Below are 14,000 nucleotides of genomic sequence, written 5' to 3'. Positions count from 1 at the left end.
CACTCCCACACCATAAACTCCAACACTGATTACTTGTTCCCCCTTTATATGCACCCAGTCAAGTGCTCACCCAATTATCTCTGAATTAATATACAGTCAGTTCTCTTATCATGCATTGGTTGTATTCTTATGCAACATCATGTTATAGAAAATTCACACTTGAGAAACAGCGCTTAAAGTGTTGGCGATGTAATTGTGTTACAACCAACACACATTTTAAATATTTGTGCTTTAGAAAGAGCATTACAGCAAGTTGCGTTGACGAAATGTGTGTTATAGCAGAATGACCATGTTTAACCATCACCTAATTCTTCCTTCTATTTGGACTAAATGATCAGGATCCCTGCCATACTATTCTAGATGACAATGTTCTTCCCACAGTTGCATTCAGAATCACTTTTACAGTCACTGACAATTCTGTCTTTTCCATACTCTGAAGTCACCAGGCTGCCTGCAACCAGTGGCAGACTTCAATAACACCTCCATAGTGAAACACAGCTATCATGCCCCCGGCTGGGAATTTGCAATGCCTCAAAAAGTGGACTGGCAACTTGTTAAGTGTCTGGTAGTAATAATGTCTAGTCAGGGCTCCTAAAAGCAGCCATGGCAGAGTTGACATTGAAAGGCGCTACCAATACCCTGAACAAAACAAACCACTTCACTTTCTGAGCACATTGGGTGGACAGGAGCTCCTGGTGCAAGTCCTTCTCTTCCTCTTCCTCCCTATTTGAGCAGCTTGTCCTCCTCTATGTCATCCCTGCTTCATGACCCTGTCATGCTGCTGGAAATAGGATACAAGTGACAGGGCATGTGAACCCTTGATGTCAGAACCAAGTTTTATTACTACATATCCCACTACATGGTGACAGCCACGCCAATCATATGTAGCAATCCTGATCACCAAATGTGAGAACTAACTTATTAATGCTTGATAGATGTCAATGAGAAACTAAGCCAAAGTTATTGATGATTCCTTGAAATAACCTGATGGGAAAGAATGCTTTGTAATTGATTGTTCCACTATGCAAGGTTAACTGTGGACTTTAACAGGAACATTAAAATCAATGCACTACTGGATTCAATCAGTATGCTCACTGACTGACGTTACACTCTGCATACTTTCTGACCTAAGCATATGCAATTACTATCTAACCAAAATAACATACATTTGTTTACACTCAACTTTGGACACAAAACACACCTGAAATATCAAAATGTAGCTGAATGCAAACTTGCTTCACACTCACAGCATTTGGAAAATTCTTCCTAATCAACCTGTTCAAAGATGTCATTACACACCTTTGGAGCAAATGAGACTGGAATTTAGGTCTCATTGGCTACAGCACGGCACCATAACAGTAATTAAAGGTTTTGCTGTTTGGGCTCCCCTACGTTGGGATATTAATAATCAATAGTGACTTTTGAGAAGATGGACTCTCACTGATAAAGTTACCTAGTATGGTTATCAAATGTCTGAAGACAAAGCTTCAAGCTCAGCAAGCTAACTTACAGACTTATTAATAATTTTTACTTCACAAGTACAATAATGGGCTATGTTTCATTAGTTAGCAATTAACATTTTTGATGAAGGGTCACTGGACCCAAAACATTAACTCTGCTTTCTCTTCACAAATGCTGCTGATTTTCTCCAGGAATTTCTATTTTTGTTTCAGATTTCCAGCATCCTCAGTTTTTGGCTTTACTATTAATAAGTAAGTAGTTATCTTGATAAAATAACTGTGTTTTCGAAGCTGATGTTGAAAATGTAATTTCTGGAAGCCAGCTGCTTGATGCCCACTGATGAAACTACTTTCAGCAACTTGAGGAAGGACCACCCAAATGGATGTGATGGTCAAAAGCATCTTCTTCCTCAGGAGGCTAAGGAAATTCAACAAATCCATAAGGACCGTCACCAACTTTTACAGATGCACAACAGAAAGTATTCTAAGGGCACTGCTTGTGACTGGCCACTCTGGTGTTTCCTCTCTTCCTGGTGGTGGAATGCAAATAAAGGTTTACACCCTTGTTCTTCACTGTGTCTCACACCTGCACACACGCAACATGGGTGCTTGGGAAAATATCAGCACTACCGAAGTTAGGCAGTAGCATGGAGAAAAGTAAAAAGAAGAAAAAAAATAGAAAGCATTCTACCTGGATGAATCACAGCATGGTACGGCAACTGCGCTGCCCAGGACTGTGAGAGACTACAGAAGATTATGAACACAGCCCAGACCATCACGCAAGTCAACCTTCCATCCACTGGTTCCATCTGCACTTCTCATTGCCATGGAAAGGCTGCCAACATCATCAAAGACCCCTCTCACCATGGCTATAATCTCTTCCAACCTCTTCCATCAGGCGGAAGAGACAAAAGCTTAAACACATGTACCAATAGGTTCAAAAATAGCTTCTTCCCTACTGTTATTAGATTTCTGAATGAACTTTTCAAATCTCAACCCAATGTTGATCTTGCTTTTTGTGCACTTTCTCTGCAGTCATAACTTTGCTCTGTTTAATCACCCTATGATTTGTATGTAATGATCTGCCTGTACTGCTTGCAAAACAAAACTTGTCACTGTACTTAGGTACGTGTGACAATGATAAATCAAATCAAAAATATTTCAACCAGAGACTACTGTGGGTTCAGTTTTGATTTCCCATTAGTGTTACAAATCTTACCTGAAGACTTCCTCGAGGGCAATATTCTGTTACAATGCAGATGTTAGGTGGATCAATGCAAGCTCCAATGAACCTTGTCAAATGATTAAACTGCACATCCCGCATCTGTAACAGAGAGAAAACCTGGGTACACTTGTGCTCAGGCTGATAAAGCACTGCTAAGGACATCTATGTTGTCGACAGGAAAAGACACACTTACGTATTTTAGTTCAAACAGCACTTGCCTGGTGAGCTCAATCCTTTTCTTATTTGTATGTTTGATTGCAACTAAATTACCCTGAAAATAAACAATTAATATCTTAATTGAACAAATAAATGAAGGATATTGTGATGAAGAGAATAAACAATCTTTAGTACATTCTAAAAGCAGTTATGAAAGCTACAAAATTGTCAAAATTAAGTTTACTTAATTCATAGATATAACATGAAAATAAATTTTTGAGAAGTTATTTATAACTTTTGGCTAAAATTTTCACTTATAATCTGCTACAATCAGATCAGTATTAAATTCAATTTTTGTTTCATGAACTTTTAACTACTAAATAAAAATATAATTAGCAGATAAGAATTAGGTTTGCAACTCACTATTCTTGAGAATCTAAGGAACTTTACAAAAGCATTACACATGTTCAAGTTTTCAGCTGGTCACGGCTGGCTTTACACTCCACTTGAGGTCCCCTCACTCGAATGAATTTTTTCAATCCTGCCCCCAATGGGCAACAACTACTGCAAATGGCCAGTGTTAGTGCTTGAAGAACATAAGGAACCTGTAATAATATAATGAGTCCTGGGACTAGCTTTTTTGAAGTTTCAACTGAGTTTGTGAGACTGCAAGGAGCAATGGGGAACACTAAAATTGGGAAAACAGAACCAGTGAAAATAGGAAACTGCATTTTTCAAGCTAGTTCTCTTACTATTTCAACTGTTGCAGTTTGTACTGCTGCTTTCGGAATATACACAAAGTACTTAACAGCATCACAGCCCATGTATTTTTTCATTTGTTCATTTGATTACAATCTATCAGCATTTATTGTCCATTCCTCATTACCCTTGATGAGATGGTAGTGAGTTACCATTTTGAATCACTGCAATCCTTGGAATGTTGGAAAACCCTCAGTGCTGCTAGGGAGGGAATTCCCAGATTTTGACCCAGCAACAGTGAAGGAATGGTGATGTAGTTCCAAGTCAGGATGGTGAACAGTTTGGAGGGGAACTTGCAGCTGTTCCCGTGTATCTGCTGCCTTTGTCCTTATAGGTGGTAGAGGTTATGGGTTTGGAAAGTGCTGTTGGAAGAGCTTAGGTGAATGGCTGCAGTACATCGTGTTGATGGTATGCAGTGCTGTCACATAGTGATGAAGGCAAAAAAAACTGCAGATGCAGGAATCCAAAGTAGACAGGCAGGAGGCTGGAAGAACACAGCAAGCCAGGCAGCATCAGGAGGTGCAGAAGTTGACGCTTCAGGTGTAACCCTTCTTCAGGACTGGGAATGTATGTGGGGGCGAGCTGCTAATAAAGGGGGAGGTGGGGGCAGGGTGGTGAAGTGGAGATAGATGAAGACAGATGCAAGGCACAACCTAGTTGGTCAATGGGAGGAATGAATCCAGTTGGTGGCAGGGAGGAGTGGAAGGGAGGGGGAGGGGCTGGGAAGGGAGTCAGGGGATGGCGACAGAGGTTATTTGAAATTGGAGAACTCAATGTTGAGTACTCCGGCTATAGGGTGCCCAGGCAGAAGATAAGGGGTTGTTTTTCCAATAGGAGCTGTGGTTTGTCTTGACAATGGAGGAAGGCAAGGATGGTCATGTTGGAAAGGGAATAATGGGGGAATTGAAATGAACAGTGACTGGAAGGTCTGGTCAGCCCCTGCCCACCCGGCTATGATGCTCGGTGAGCCATTCCCTAAGTTTACATTTGGTCTCCCCGATGTGGAGAAGACCACATCAGGAGCATCTGATGCAGTAAACTAGGTTGGAAGAGAGGCAGGTGAACCTCTGTCTCACCTGGAAGGACTGTTTGGGGCCCTGGATGGAGGTGAGGGTGTGGTGTACTGGCAGGTTTTGCAACTTTTCTGGTTGCAGGGGAAGGTACCTGGGGGCTCGGTGGTGGGGCTGGCGTGAACCAAGGACTGTCGGAGGGAATGGTCCTTGAGGAAGGCAGAGAGGGGCAGGGAGGGGAAGATATTCTTGGTGGTGGGGTCTATTTGGAGTCCACCTCCTGATGCTGTCTGGCTTGCTGTTCTTCCAGCCTCCTGCCTGTCTATATAGTGATGAATAACATGAATGTTGAAAGTAATGGATGAGCTACCAACAAAGCAGGCATTTTATCCAGATAAATGGTGAGTTACCTCTGACCTGTGCCTTGTAGATGGTGGACAGACACTGAGGACACAGAACATGAATTTCTCACTGCATAATTTGTCACTCACTTCTGACATGCTCTAGTAGCTCCAGTATGAATATGGTTACTGCAGTTTGCTTTTCGGTCAATGGCAACTCCCAAGATATCAATACTGGGTAATACAGTGATAGTAAAGCCATTGAATGTCAAAGGCTGATGGTTAGTTTCTTGCTTGGAGATTGTTATTGCCTGGCATTCGTGTGGCATGAATGCCACTTACCACTTTGAGCTATAGGGAGAGGCTGAACAGGCTGGGGTTGTTTTCCCTGGAGCGTCGGAGGCTGAGGGGTGACCTTATAGAGATTTACAAAATCATAAGGGGCACAGATAGGGTAAATATACAAAGTCTTTTCCCTGGGATCTAGTCCAGAACTAGACGGCATAGGTTTAGGGTCAGAGGGGAAAGATATAAAAGAGACCTAAGGGGCAACCTTTTCACGCAGAGGGTGGTACGTGTATGGAATGAGCTGCCAGATGATGTGGTGGAGGCTGGTACAATTGTAACATTTAAGAGGCATTTGGAGGGATATGGGCCGGGTGCTGGCAGGTGGGACTAGATTGGGTTGGGATATCTGGTCGGCATGAACAGGTTGGACCGAAGGGTCTGTTTCCATGCTGTAAATCTCTATGATTGTATCTCAAGCCTGGATATTGTCCGGGTCTTGCTGCATATGCACTCAGCTGGAATCATGAACAATGCTGAACTCTGTGGAACCGTTAGTGACCATCCCCACTTCTGACCTGAGGATACAGGCAGGACTATTGATGAAGCAGCTGAAGAAAGTAAGGTCTAGGAGACTACCTGAGAAACTCCTGCCGAGATATCCTGGAGCTAAGATGATTTACCTTACAACCACAACCATATTCCGATATGCCAGATATGACTCCAACCAGTGGAGGGTTTTTACCCTGATTTCCATTGATTCTGATCTAGCTCGGGCTCCTTGATGTTACACTCAGCCTTGAAGTCAAGGGCACTCTCTCTCACCTCGCTTTTAGAATTCAGCCTTTTCTACATGGTTGGAGCAAGTTTTTAATTAGGTCAGGAGCTGAGTCACCTGGAAGAACCCAAACTAAGTGTCAATGGACAGGTTGTTGCTAAGCATGTGCTCCTTAATAACACTGTCGATGATCCCTGTCATCACATAACAACTGACTGAAAGTAGACTGATCGGGGGTAATTAGCAGAGTTGGATTTGTCCTTTTAGTACTGAGGACATTTTGGGCAATTTTCTATATGTCCAGATGGATCCCAGTATTAGATGTGCTGGGCCAGCTTGGCTTGGGAACCAACTATTCTGCAGCATAAGTTTATATTTAAATTTCTAAATCTGGGAACACTGCTTAAAAATAAGGGATCACCCATTTGAGACAGAAATAAAGAGATTTTGTTTTCTTATAGAGGGATTTGAAGCTTTGGAACACTCTTCCTTGAAAGATGGTGGGAACAGAGTCTGTGAATATGCTTAAGGCAGAGATAGATAGATCCCTGAAGGGCAAAGGAGCGAAAGGATATCATGGATAGGCAGAAATATGGAGTACTCTAATCTGCCACAATCTTACTGAAGGGTAATGTCCTATTCCTCCTTGCAATTAGTTTGTTTGTACGTACAGGTGTACTATTGTCAGATGATTGTCGAGGTTCATATCCTTTGCTGTGAATAGTGCTTTAAGCCATTTTTTAATATGGGATGGATGAATGAGATGGAATAATACGAGATGGAATACTGAGACTTCAGGAGAAGGTTAAGATGTATCATCAACTTCTGGCTTAAAATCAATACTTCAGATACCAAACTGTCCCGGATCCTATTTGGTTGTCGGACCAATTCTGCCTCAAGATATGGATGGCATATAACGCAGAGTAGCTTGCCTCTTGTGCCCAAGAGTGTCTCGGAAGAAATTCATTTGAGGCACTGACGTTCACCGTGTCCATCTCAGGAATAACTCCAGCAGAGTTGATAATGGGTAGAAGACTCCACACCAGGTTAATTCTGACCTTCCCGGGCCTTGCCGGGAGAGTGAAATTGCATGAGGAACATGAATGCCGGACGCGAGATTCCACGAATTGCCAGAGACAGTTTACTTCAGGGATGGAGTACGGTGTAGGAACCATGGGAATGGCCCTGCATGGGTAAATGGCATGGTCAATACGAGGACATGTCCAGTGATATGTAACGTCTAGGTGGGTGCGACGGTCAAGCATGTGGACCATATGAAAGCTGCAAACTGTGTGAGAGCCAGTGTGCCTGACTCCTCAATGGCCTTTCCCACTGTTCTGGAACCCGTGGGTTCTTCTTATCCATCAAGTGTTGAAGAATCTCGGAATCTGTGATGGACATGATGAACGTCAGTGCCTCAAATGAATTTCTTCCGAGACGCTCTGGGCACAAGAGGCAAACTACAATGCATTACATGCCATCCATATCTTGAGGCAGAGTTGGAGGAACCCAACCTGGTGCTAATACACCCGAGGAGGAGCTACAAAAAAAAGGAACCAACCTATGTTCACGAACTCAGAGGGGGAGGGATGTAATGATTGTGATGAGGTCAGCCAGGTGGACCTCACAGAATATGAGCTGCCTGATTGGTGCTGTTAATCTGGTCCAAGCAGGGAGTCCTGGCTGACAGATATAACGGGAGAGCTGGCTCTGAGGGGAGATGGATCAGCGTCAAGATCTTTCCATGTGTAAATAAAGGGTGACCTGTTGAAGGGATTCCATCCTCTGTGGAGTTAATTCAGTTTCTATTAAACTATGGTCATTTGAAACTGAAGTTGACATTAAAGTCTTGATTTCAAATTCTAAATACCTAATATTAAGTCAGATTTTAGTGAACATTTCAGGGATACTTCCAACATTTAAAATAAAACTACATCCAGTTTTTTTTTAAAAGAAAATGAGGAAGTTGCAATAAGTACTGGATAAATATTTTCATCTCTTAGCCTTTTTGGTTAAAATTTTAAAAATAGCCATGTACCTTCGTGATAGAGTATTTTCTTTTAGAAGAAAAACCATTTCTAAGCACCTGAATCTAGCGCAATCAAAAACACTTAATTATCCACATTCCTGTTCCTTGCCATGGAAATTATTCATCAGATTTATGCAAAGTGAATCCCTGTATACGACATCACTTAATGGTGCACTTCCTATTCTCACTTTGTACTTCATCTTCTTTCCCTCCATGAATAAAATTGCATCATGCTTCTTTTGCTTTTTGAATTGCATCAGTAATCATTCATTTAACTGGTATGCTTTTATATTGTGAGAGAAAGACCAAAATTAAAGCTCTTCACATTATTCATCAGTCTGAGTTATTGTGACAGATAGTGCAGCTTCCACTGTGCTTGAAAAGCCTTACTAAAGGCAATTCTTAAATGACAAGGGGGCTTGATGCTCACTCTTTCAGGCACCGATGATCTCTTTTGCACAAATGTGACACAAATGAATTTATTTATAGTTTTGTTCCATTTTGCAATAACATATCTATTTCAAATGCTTTTACTTCTATTCTGAAATGTTGTGTTGGGACAAAGGTTGTTGGATCACAAATATGTGATGATATGGTACACAGTTATGGTCAATTCTTGCCCCATTTGGCTTTGCCCTCAATATCAGTCGTGACGTTATGTGGCCCTTAGGTGGTCTCTGCCCAAGCTTCCTATAGTTGAAACTAGGGTCTTGGATGTACTGCTGTAATCAACATTTTAATAAAAAGAAATTGGGAAAGCTGCCGCTCAACTTAGTCAAGCAACAACCTGATGCAGTCATACAGAATCATATCTTACAGACAATGTCACCATTAGCATCCCTGCATATGTCCTGTCCCATCAGCAGGATAGACCCAGCTGAGGTGGTGGCACAGTGGTATACAGTCAGGAGGGGATTCCTCAACATTGACTCCGCTCGCTATGAAGTCTCGTGACTTCAGGCGAAACATGGGCAAGGAAATCTCCTGCTGATTACCATGTACCATCCTCCCAGCACTGATGAATTGGTCCTCCTCCATGTTGAACAATACTCAGAGGAAGCACTGAGGATGGCAAGGGCACAGAATGGGTGGGGGATTTTAATGTCTATCTAATGTCAATCAGCACTACCGATTGAGCTGGTCAGGTCTTAAAGAACATAGCTGCTGGACCGGTCTGTGGCAGATAGTGAGGGAACCAACAATACGACAAAACATACTTTACCTCATACTTACCAATCTGTCAGTTGCGGTTGCATCTGTCCATGACAGTATCGGTCAGAGTGACAACAGGATGGTCATTGTGGAGATGAAATACCAGCTTCACATTTAGAACACGCTCCATCATGTTGTGTGGCACTATCATCGTGTTAAATGGGCCTGACTTCAAACAGATCTAGCAACTCAAGACTGGGCATCTATCAACAGCAGCAGAATTGTACTCCAGCACAATTTGCAAACTCATGGCCCAGCATATCCCCTACTCAACCATTACAATCAAGGCAGGGGATCAACTCTGATTCAATGGATAGTGCAAGCCCACAATCAATGGATCAGATCTAAGCTGTGCAGTCCTGCCACATCCAGTCATGTACAGTGGTGGATCATTAAAAACAACTCACTGGAGAACAAGCCTTCACATTTATCCCCATCCTCAATGACAGAAGAGACCAGCACATTAGCCTGTCTCTACAAAGTAGGTGGCCTGGTCTCCCTATCACCTACACACACCTACACACACTGCTTAACCTGACAAACCTTTGTAAGAAAAGGTCCATAAAAGCACTTCAGTCTCACAAAAATGAAGTTGTAAGCTGCAACTTCAAACCAAAAGATGCAAAGTATCATTATTTTGTAGTCTTCAGCTTTAAATCAAGATAAAATTGTCTTCCTAATCATTTCATTTTGGTTGTTGGTTGAAGGTTGCATTCGGAGTTTCAGCATTTTCCCCTTTTCCATCGCTGCCTTCTGTGATCCTTTATTTAGCTGGAATATTGCACTTACATTGGTAGGAGGAATGAATAAGCATTGCACTGCGCCAACATGAACCCTTGATTTGTACCTGTAAGGGGAGGGAAAGGGATTCCTTTATGCCGTCACAAAGATAATTCCAGCTGAGAAGGAAGAGGAAATTGACATTCCAAGCCTTCACCAGATGATGCTTGGTGAAGGAAAAAATATAGCTGGCAGTAGATATCTAATTTAATACTGTTAGATTAATAACACGATGAAACTATTTCCTTTCTGAGTCATATTTACAGATATAGTTTAGTTTTTTTCTGTCTATGGTCATATTTAACATTCTTCAGTGACAAGCCCTGTAAAGTAAGGTCCTGACCAGTGACCACCCCAGGGAGTTCAGAACACGAAAGAACTCTGAGGAATACATTTCACACTGAGCTGAAAGTGGGAATGGATTTGTTGTTTCTGGCAGCTGTGGATTTCTTGTGGCTCGTTGATTATTGCAAATCTTGTTTCATTTTCCTCCTGGACTTGTCCTTTTGAAAGTCTGACATCATAGCCAAAATGCAAACAGATATACTTAAGACAGAATTGAGATTAGTACCTTAAAATAGCCAGTCTTTGCAAAAAGCTGGTATTTCCCTTGTGTCGTCAGTAATGAGCAATAACTGGAGCCCCGCTATTGGTAAAACAAATAAGAAAATGTAACACGTTACTTACACAGCATATTCACTTATCAAAGTTATCCTCATATTAAAGCATAATGATCCGATAAAACACCATTCTTCCCTTTCAGTGTACAGCTTTAAAACAGATATAAAGGGAGAATTATCCATCTTTCATCTATCACCAAGAAGAAAGATAAACAAAATAGTCATGTGTCATTTAATTTGAATGATCTGAAAATCACACACAGTTTGACCTGATTTCACTGTACATGGTATCAGATGGCTTTCTAAAGGTACAAGTTTGCCCTTTAACCATTTGTTGTCTGAATGTAAAACATCACTTGTATATTTATCCAAGATTTATTAGCCTTCATCTCTCGTTCCAAATTTGCAGTCCTAAAGATCTACCAAAGAAAGATACAGGGAAGCTACAAAGTTCTTGCGTATGGTAGGATGAACCAAATGATGAACGTTTGGTAGTGTGATGAAGGTTTATAATATATTATTTGTTTTTAGGAACTTGGGTTATAAAGTATAGGAAAATGTTTTTTTCATTTTCGGTTCTCTGAAGTTGACTTCTTTTAAAGAGTCAATTTTTTTTAGTGGGATTCAAGGAAGTTCTAACAAAACCATAATACTGCAGATGCAGTTAATCTGGAGGAACTGTTCCCATCCATCAATGGATTGTGAACCTGAGGGTACGGGTTTAAAGTATTTGTAAAAGTAGTGGATAAAAGGTGAAAGAAGAGATTTGTTCTCACAGCCAGAAGTCCAGGTTTGGAATGCACTGTCTCAAAATGTGGTGGATGCAGGTTCCATTGAGATATTTAAGAAGATATTCAATGATTATTTAAGTAGAAAAACAAGCAGGGTTATGGGGATACGGTTAGGGTTTGACACTTAACTGTTCAGAGAATCACTGCATTTATGCTGGTTTGAATGGCCTTTGTGTGTCAATGCAAATTCGATGGGCAGAATGGCTTCTATTTCCACTGTAGGGATTCTATGCTCTGTTGCTTAGTAACTTCAATGTAGTTGAAGTCAGAGAAATGTCAGTGAGTTAGCTTGCTATGTGACTAGGGGAGAAACAGTCATGGAGAAAACACAAAACTCTGAAACTTGTAAACTTGTCAGTTGACTTAGAGATTGAAGATAGGAGCGATACTTCACATAGGTTGAGTGTCAGTAAATTATATTGCTGAGAAAAATGGTTGGATTTAACTTTTTGTTACCTCTGATTAGATTTTCAAATTTTCAGACATCTATAAAATTTGTGGGCGTCACGGTGGTACAGTGATTAGCACTGCTGCCTCACAGGGCTAGAGACTCGGGTTCAATTCCCGCCTCAGGCGACTATCTGTGTGCAGTTTCCACATTCTCTCTGTGTCTGCGTGGGTTTCCTCCGGGTGCTCCGGTTTCCTCCCACAATCCAGAAAATGTGCAGGTTAGGTGAATTGGTCATGATAAATTGCCCAATGGGATTATAGAACAATGGGGTCAAGGGGTACAGATTCATAGCTCCTTGAAAATGGAGTGACAGGTAGATAGGGTGGTGAAGAGGACTTTCAGCATGTTAGCTTTCATTGAGTACAGGAGTTGGGAAGTTTTGTTACAGCTGTATAGGACATTGGTGAGGCCACATTTGGAGTATTGCATGTAATTCTGGTTGTCCTATTTTGAAAGAATATTATTAAACTAGAAAGGGTGCAGAAAAAAATTAGTAGGATGCCACCTAGTCTGGACAGTTTGAGTTATGAGGAGAGGTTGGATAGGCTGGGACTTTTTTTCTCTGGAGCATAGGAGACTGAGGGGTAGATAGACAAGGTAGATAGCCGGCAGCTTTTCCCCATGGTAAGGGAGCTTAAAAATTAGGGGGCTTAGGATGAAGGTGAGAGGGGAGAGGTACAAAAAATATCCATATGGGCAATTCTTTCAACAGAGAGCGGTGAGTGTCTGGAACAGGCTGCCACAGGTAGTGGTGGAAGCGAGTACAATTTTGCCATTTAAGAAACATTTAGACAGGTAGATGGATGGGATAGGTATGGAGGGATATGGACCAAACACAGATAAATAGGACCAATTTAAATTGTGAAAACTGGGCGGCACGGACAACTTAGGCCAAAGGGCCTGTTTGCATGCTGTAGACCTCCATGACTTGATGTCTCTATGTCCCTGGTGGGTGCTTCGCCAATAGTTATGGATGCTCAGCTATACCACTGCCTTCCAAAAATATTTGCTTAGCACTGACTAGCTGACATGACTGGGATGGATGAATGGAGGAGGAATTTTGCCCCCACTCCCATCCTGTGGTTCTCTGGTATCACCCCTTTGCTCCCTGCTGGGAAAGACTCCTCCTCACCACTTAGGTGTGTGACTTCACACAAAGGACCATTCCCAAAGGTGATAACAATGGGGCTCTTACCAGTTGGCAAAGATCCTGATCTCTGTGAATAAAGACTCCCAACTTTCATTAAGTCCATAAATATGACCGAGGGATCTCATCAAACAAAATGTAGACCGAGCAAAAATAGAAAGGAAGCTAATAAAATCTCGGGTTTTCAGGACCTGGTTAAAGAATTTCAGACTTTTGGGTGCAGGTGGCTGAAAGCATACACAATAGTGATGAAGGTTAGGGGCACATAAGAAACTAAAATCAGAGGGGCTGAGTTTTCTCAGGGCTTGTAATGACAGAGCAGACTGCATGATAGCATGGGGAAAGACAATAGGGTAATCTGAATAGCAGTGTGGAAATGTCAAAACTCAGGCATCAGAATACTGAAAAAGTAGCATGGGATCCTGGCCTACACATTAAAAGAAGGCTTCAGTTAACTAGGTAGGTATTGTGACAGCTTAATGCCAACACATGATCAGGAATGTGGCAGTCAGTTCAATAATCCAATGCCTAGAGTGTTATCATCTCACTTCTATTGATTAAACCTATGGCATGCATGTTTGCTATTATTTTCTTTAAATTCTACGCATACTTTCAAACAGATATTTTATAGTAAACTAGCAACATTGCAGCAAAAGTCAATTTACGACCAAATCGAAATGAACCAACCCTGGCTAGAATAAAGCTGGACCGTCAAAGTTTCCATCCAATTAACCAAAGGGACATTCTTATATTAAGTAACCCCAAAATAGAAAATTAGCTGTCGATCTGTCACCTAACACTTCTAACTTACTTCTCGGGATATTGTAAGTCAGTTGTTGCCGCTCGAATCTCAGTAATTGCCTTCAAATCTCAAACACAAGTCTCTTACTCAGAGTTTATGGCTAAACCACCAATGCAGCATTGCTAATTTTAGTAAAAGAAGTGATATTTAGAAA

General features: G+C 41.5%; 1 protein-coding gene across 1 annotated transcript in view; it reads right to left on the bottom strand.

The window, feature by feature from the left end:
• Positions 1-14,000, bottom strand: part of npr2 (natriuretic peptide receptor 2) — a 183,308-nt gene that overhangs the window by 79,783 nt on the left and 89,525 nt on the right. The window contains exons 9-11 of the mRNA XM_072572008.1: positions 10,607-10,681; positions 2,879-2,956; positions 2,680-2,784 (exon numbers count right to left, since the gene is read on the bottom strand). Of these exons, the coding sequence (XP_072428109.1) occupies positions 2,680-2,784; positions 2,879-2,956; positions 10,607-10,681 (258 nt within the window). The remainder of the gene's footprint in view (positions 1-2,679; positions 2,785-2,878; positions 2,957-10,606; positions 10,682-14,000) is intronic.

The sequence above is a fragment of the Chiloscyllium punctatum genome, chromosome 1 (assembly GCF_047496795.1).
Source record: "Chiloscyllium punctatum isolate Juve2018m chromosome 1, sChiPun1.3, whole genome shotgun sequence".
In the NCBI taxonomy this organism is placed as follows: Eukaryota; Metazoa; Chordata; class Chondrichthyes; order Orectolobiformes; family Hemiscylliidae; genus Chiloscyllium; species Chiloscyllium punctatum.
The sequence above is the reverse complement of the archived record's forward strand: the minus strand, read 5'-3'. Positions and strand labels throughout refer to the sequence as shown.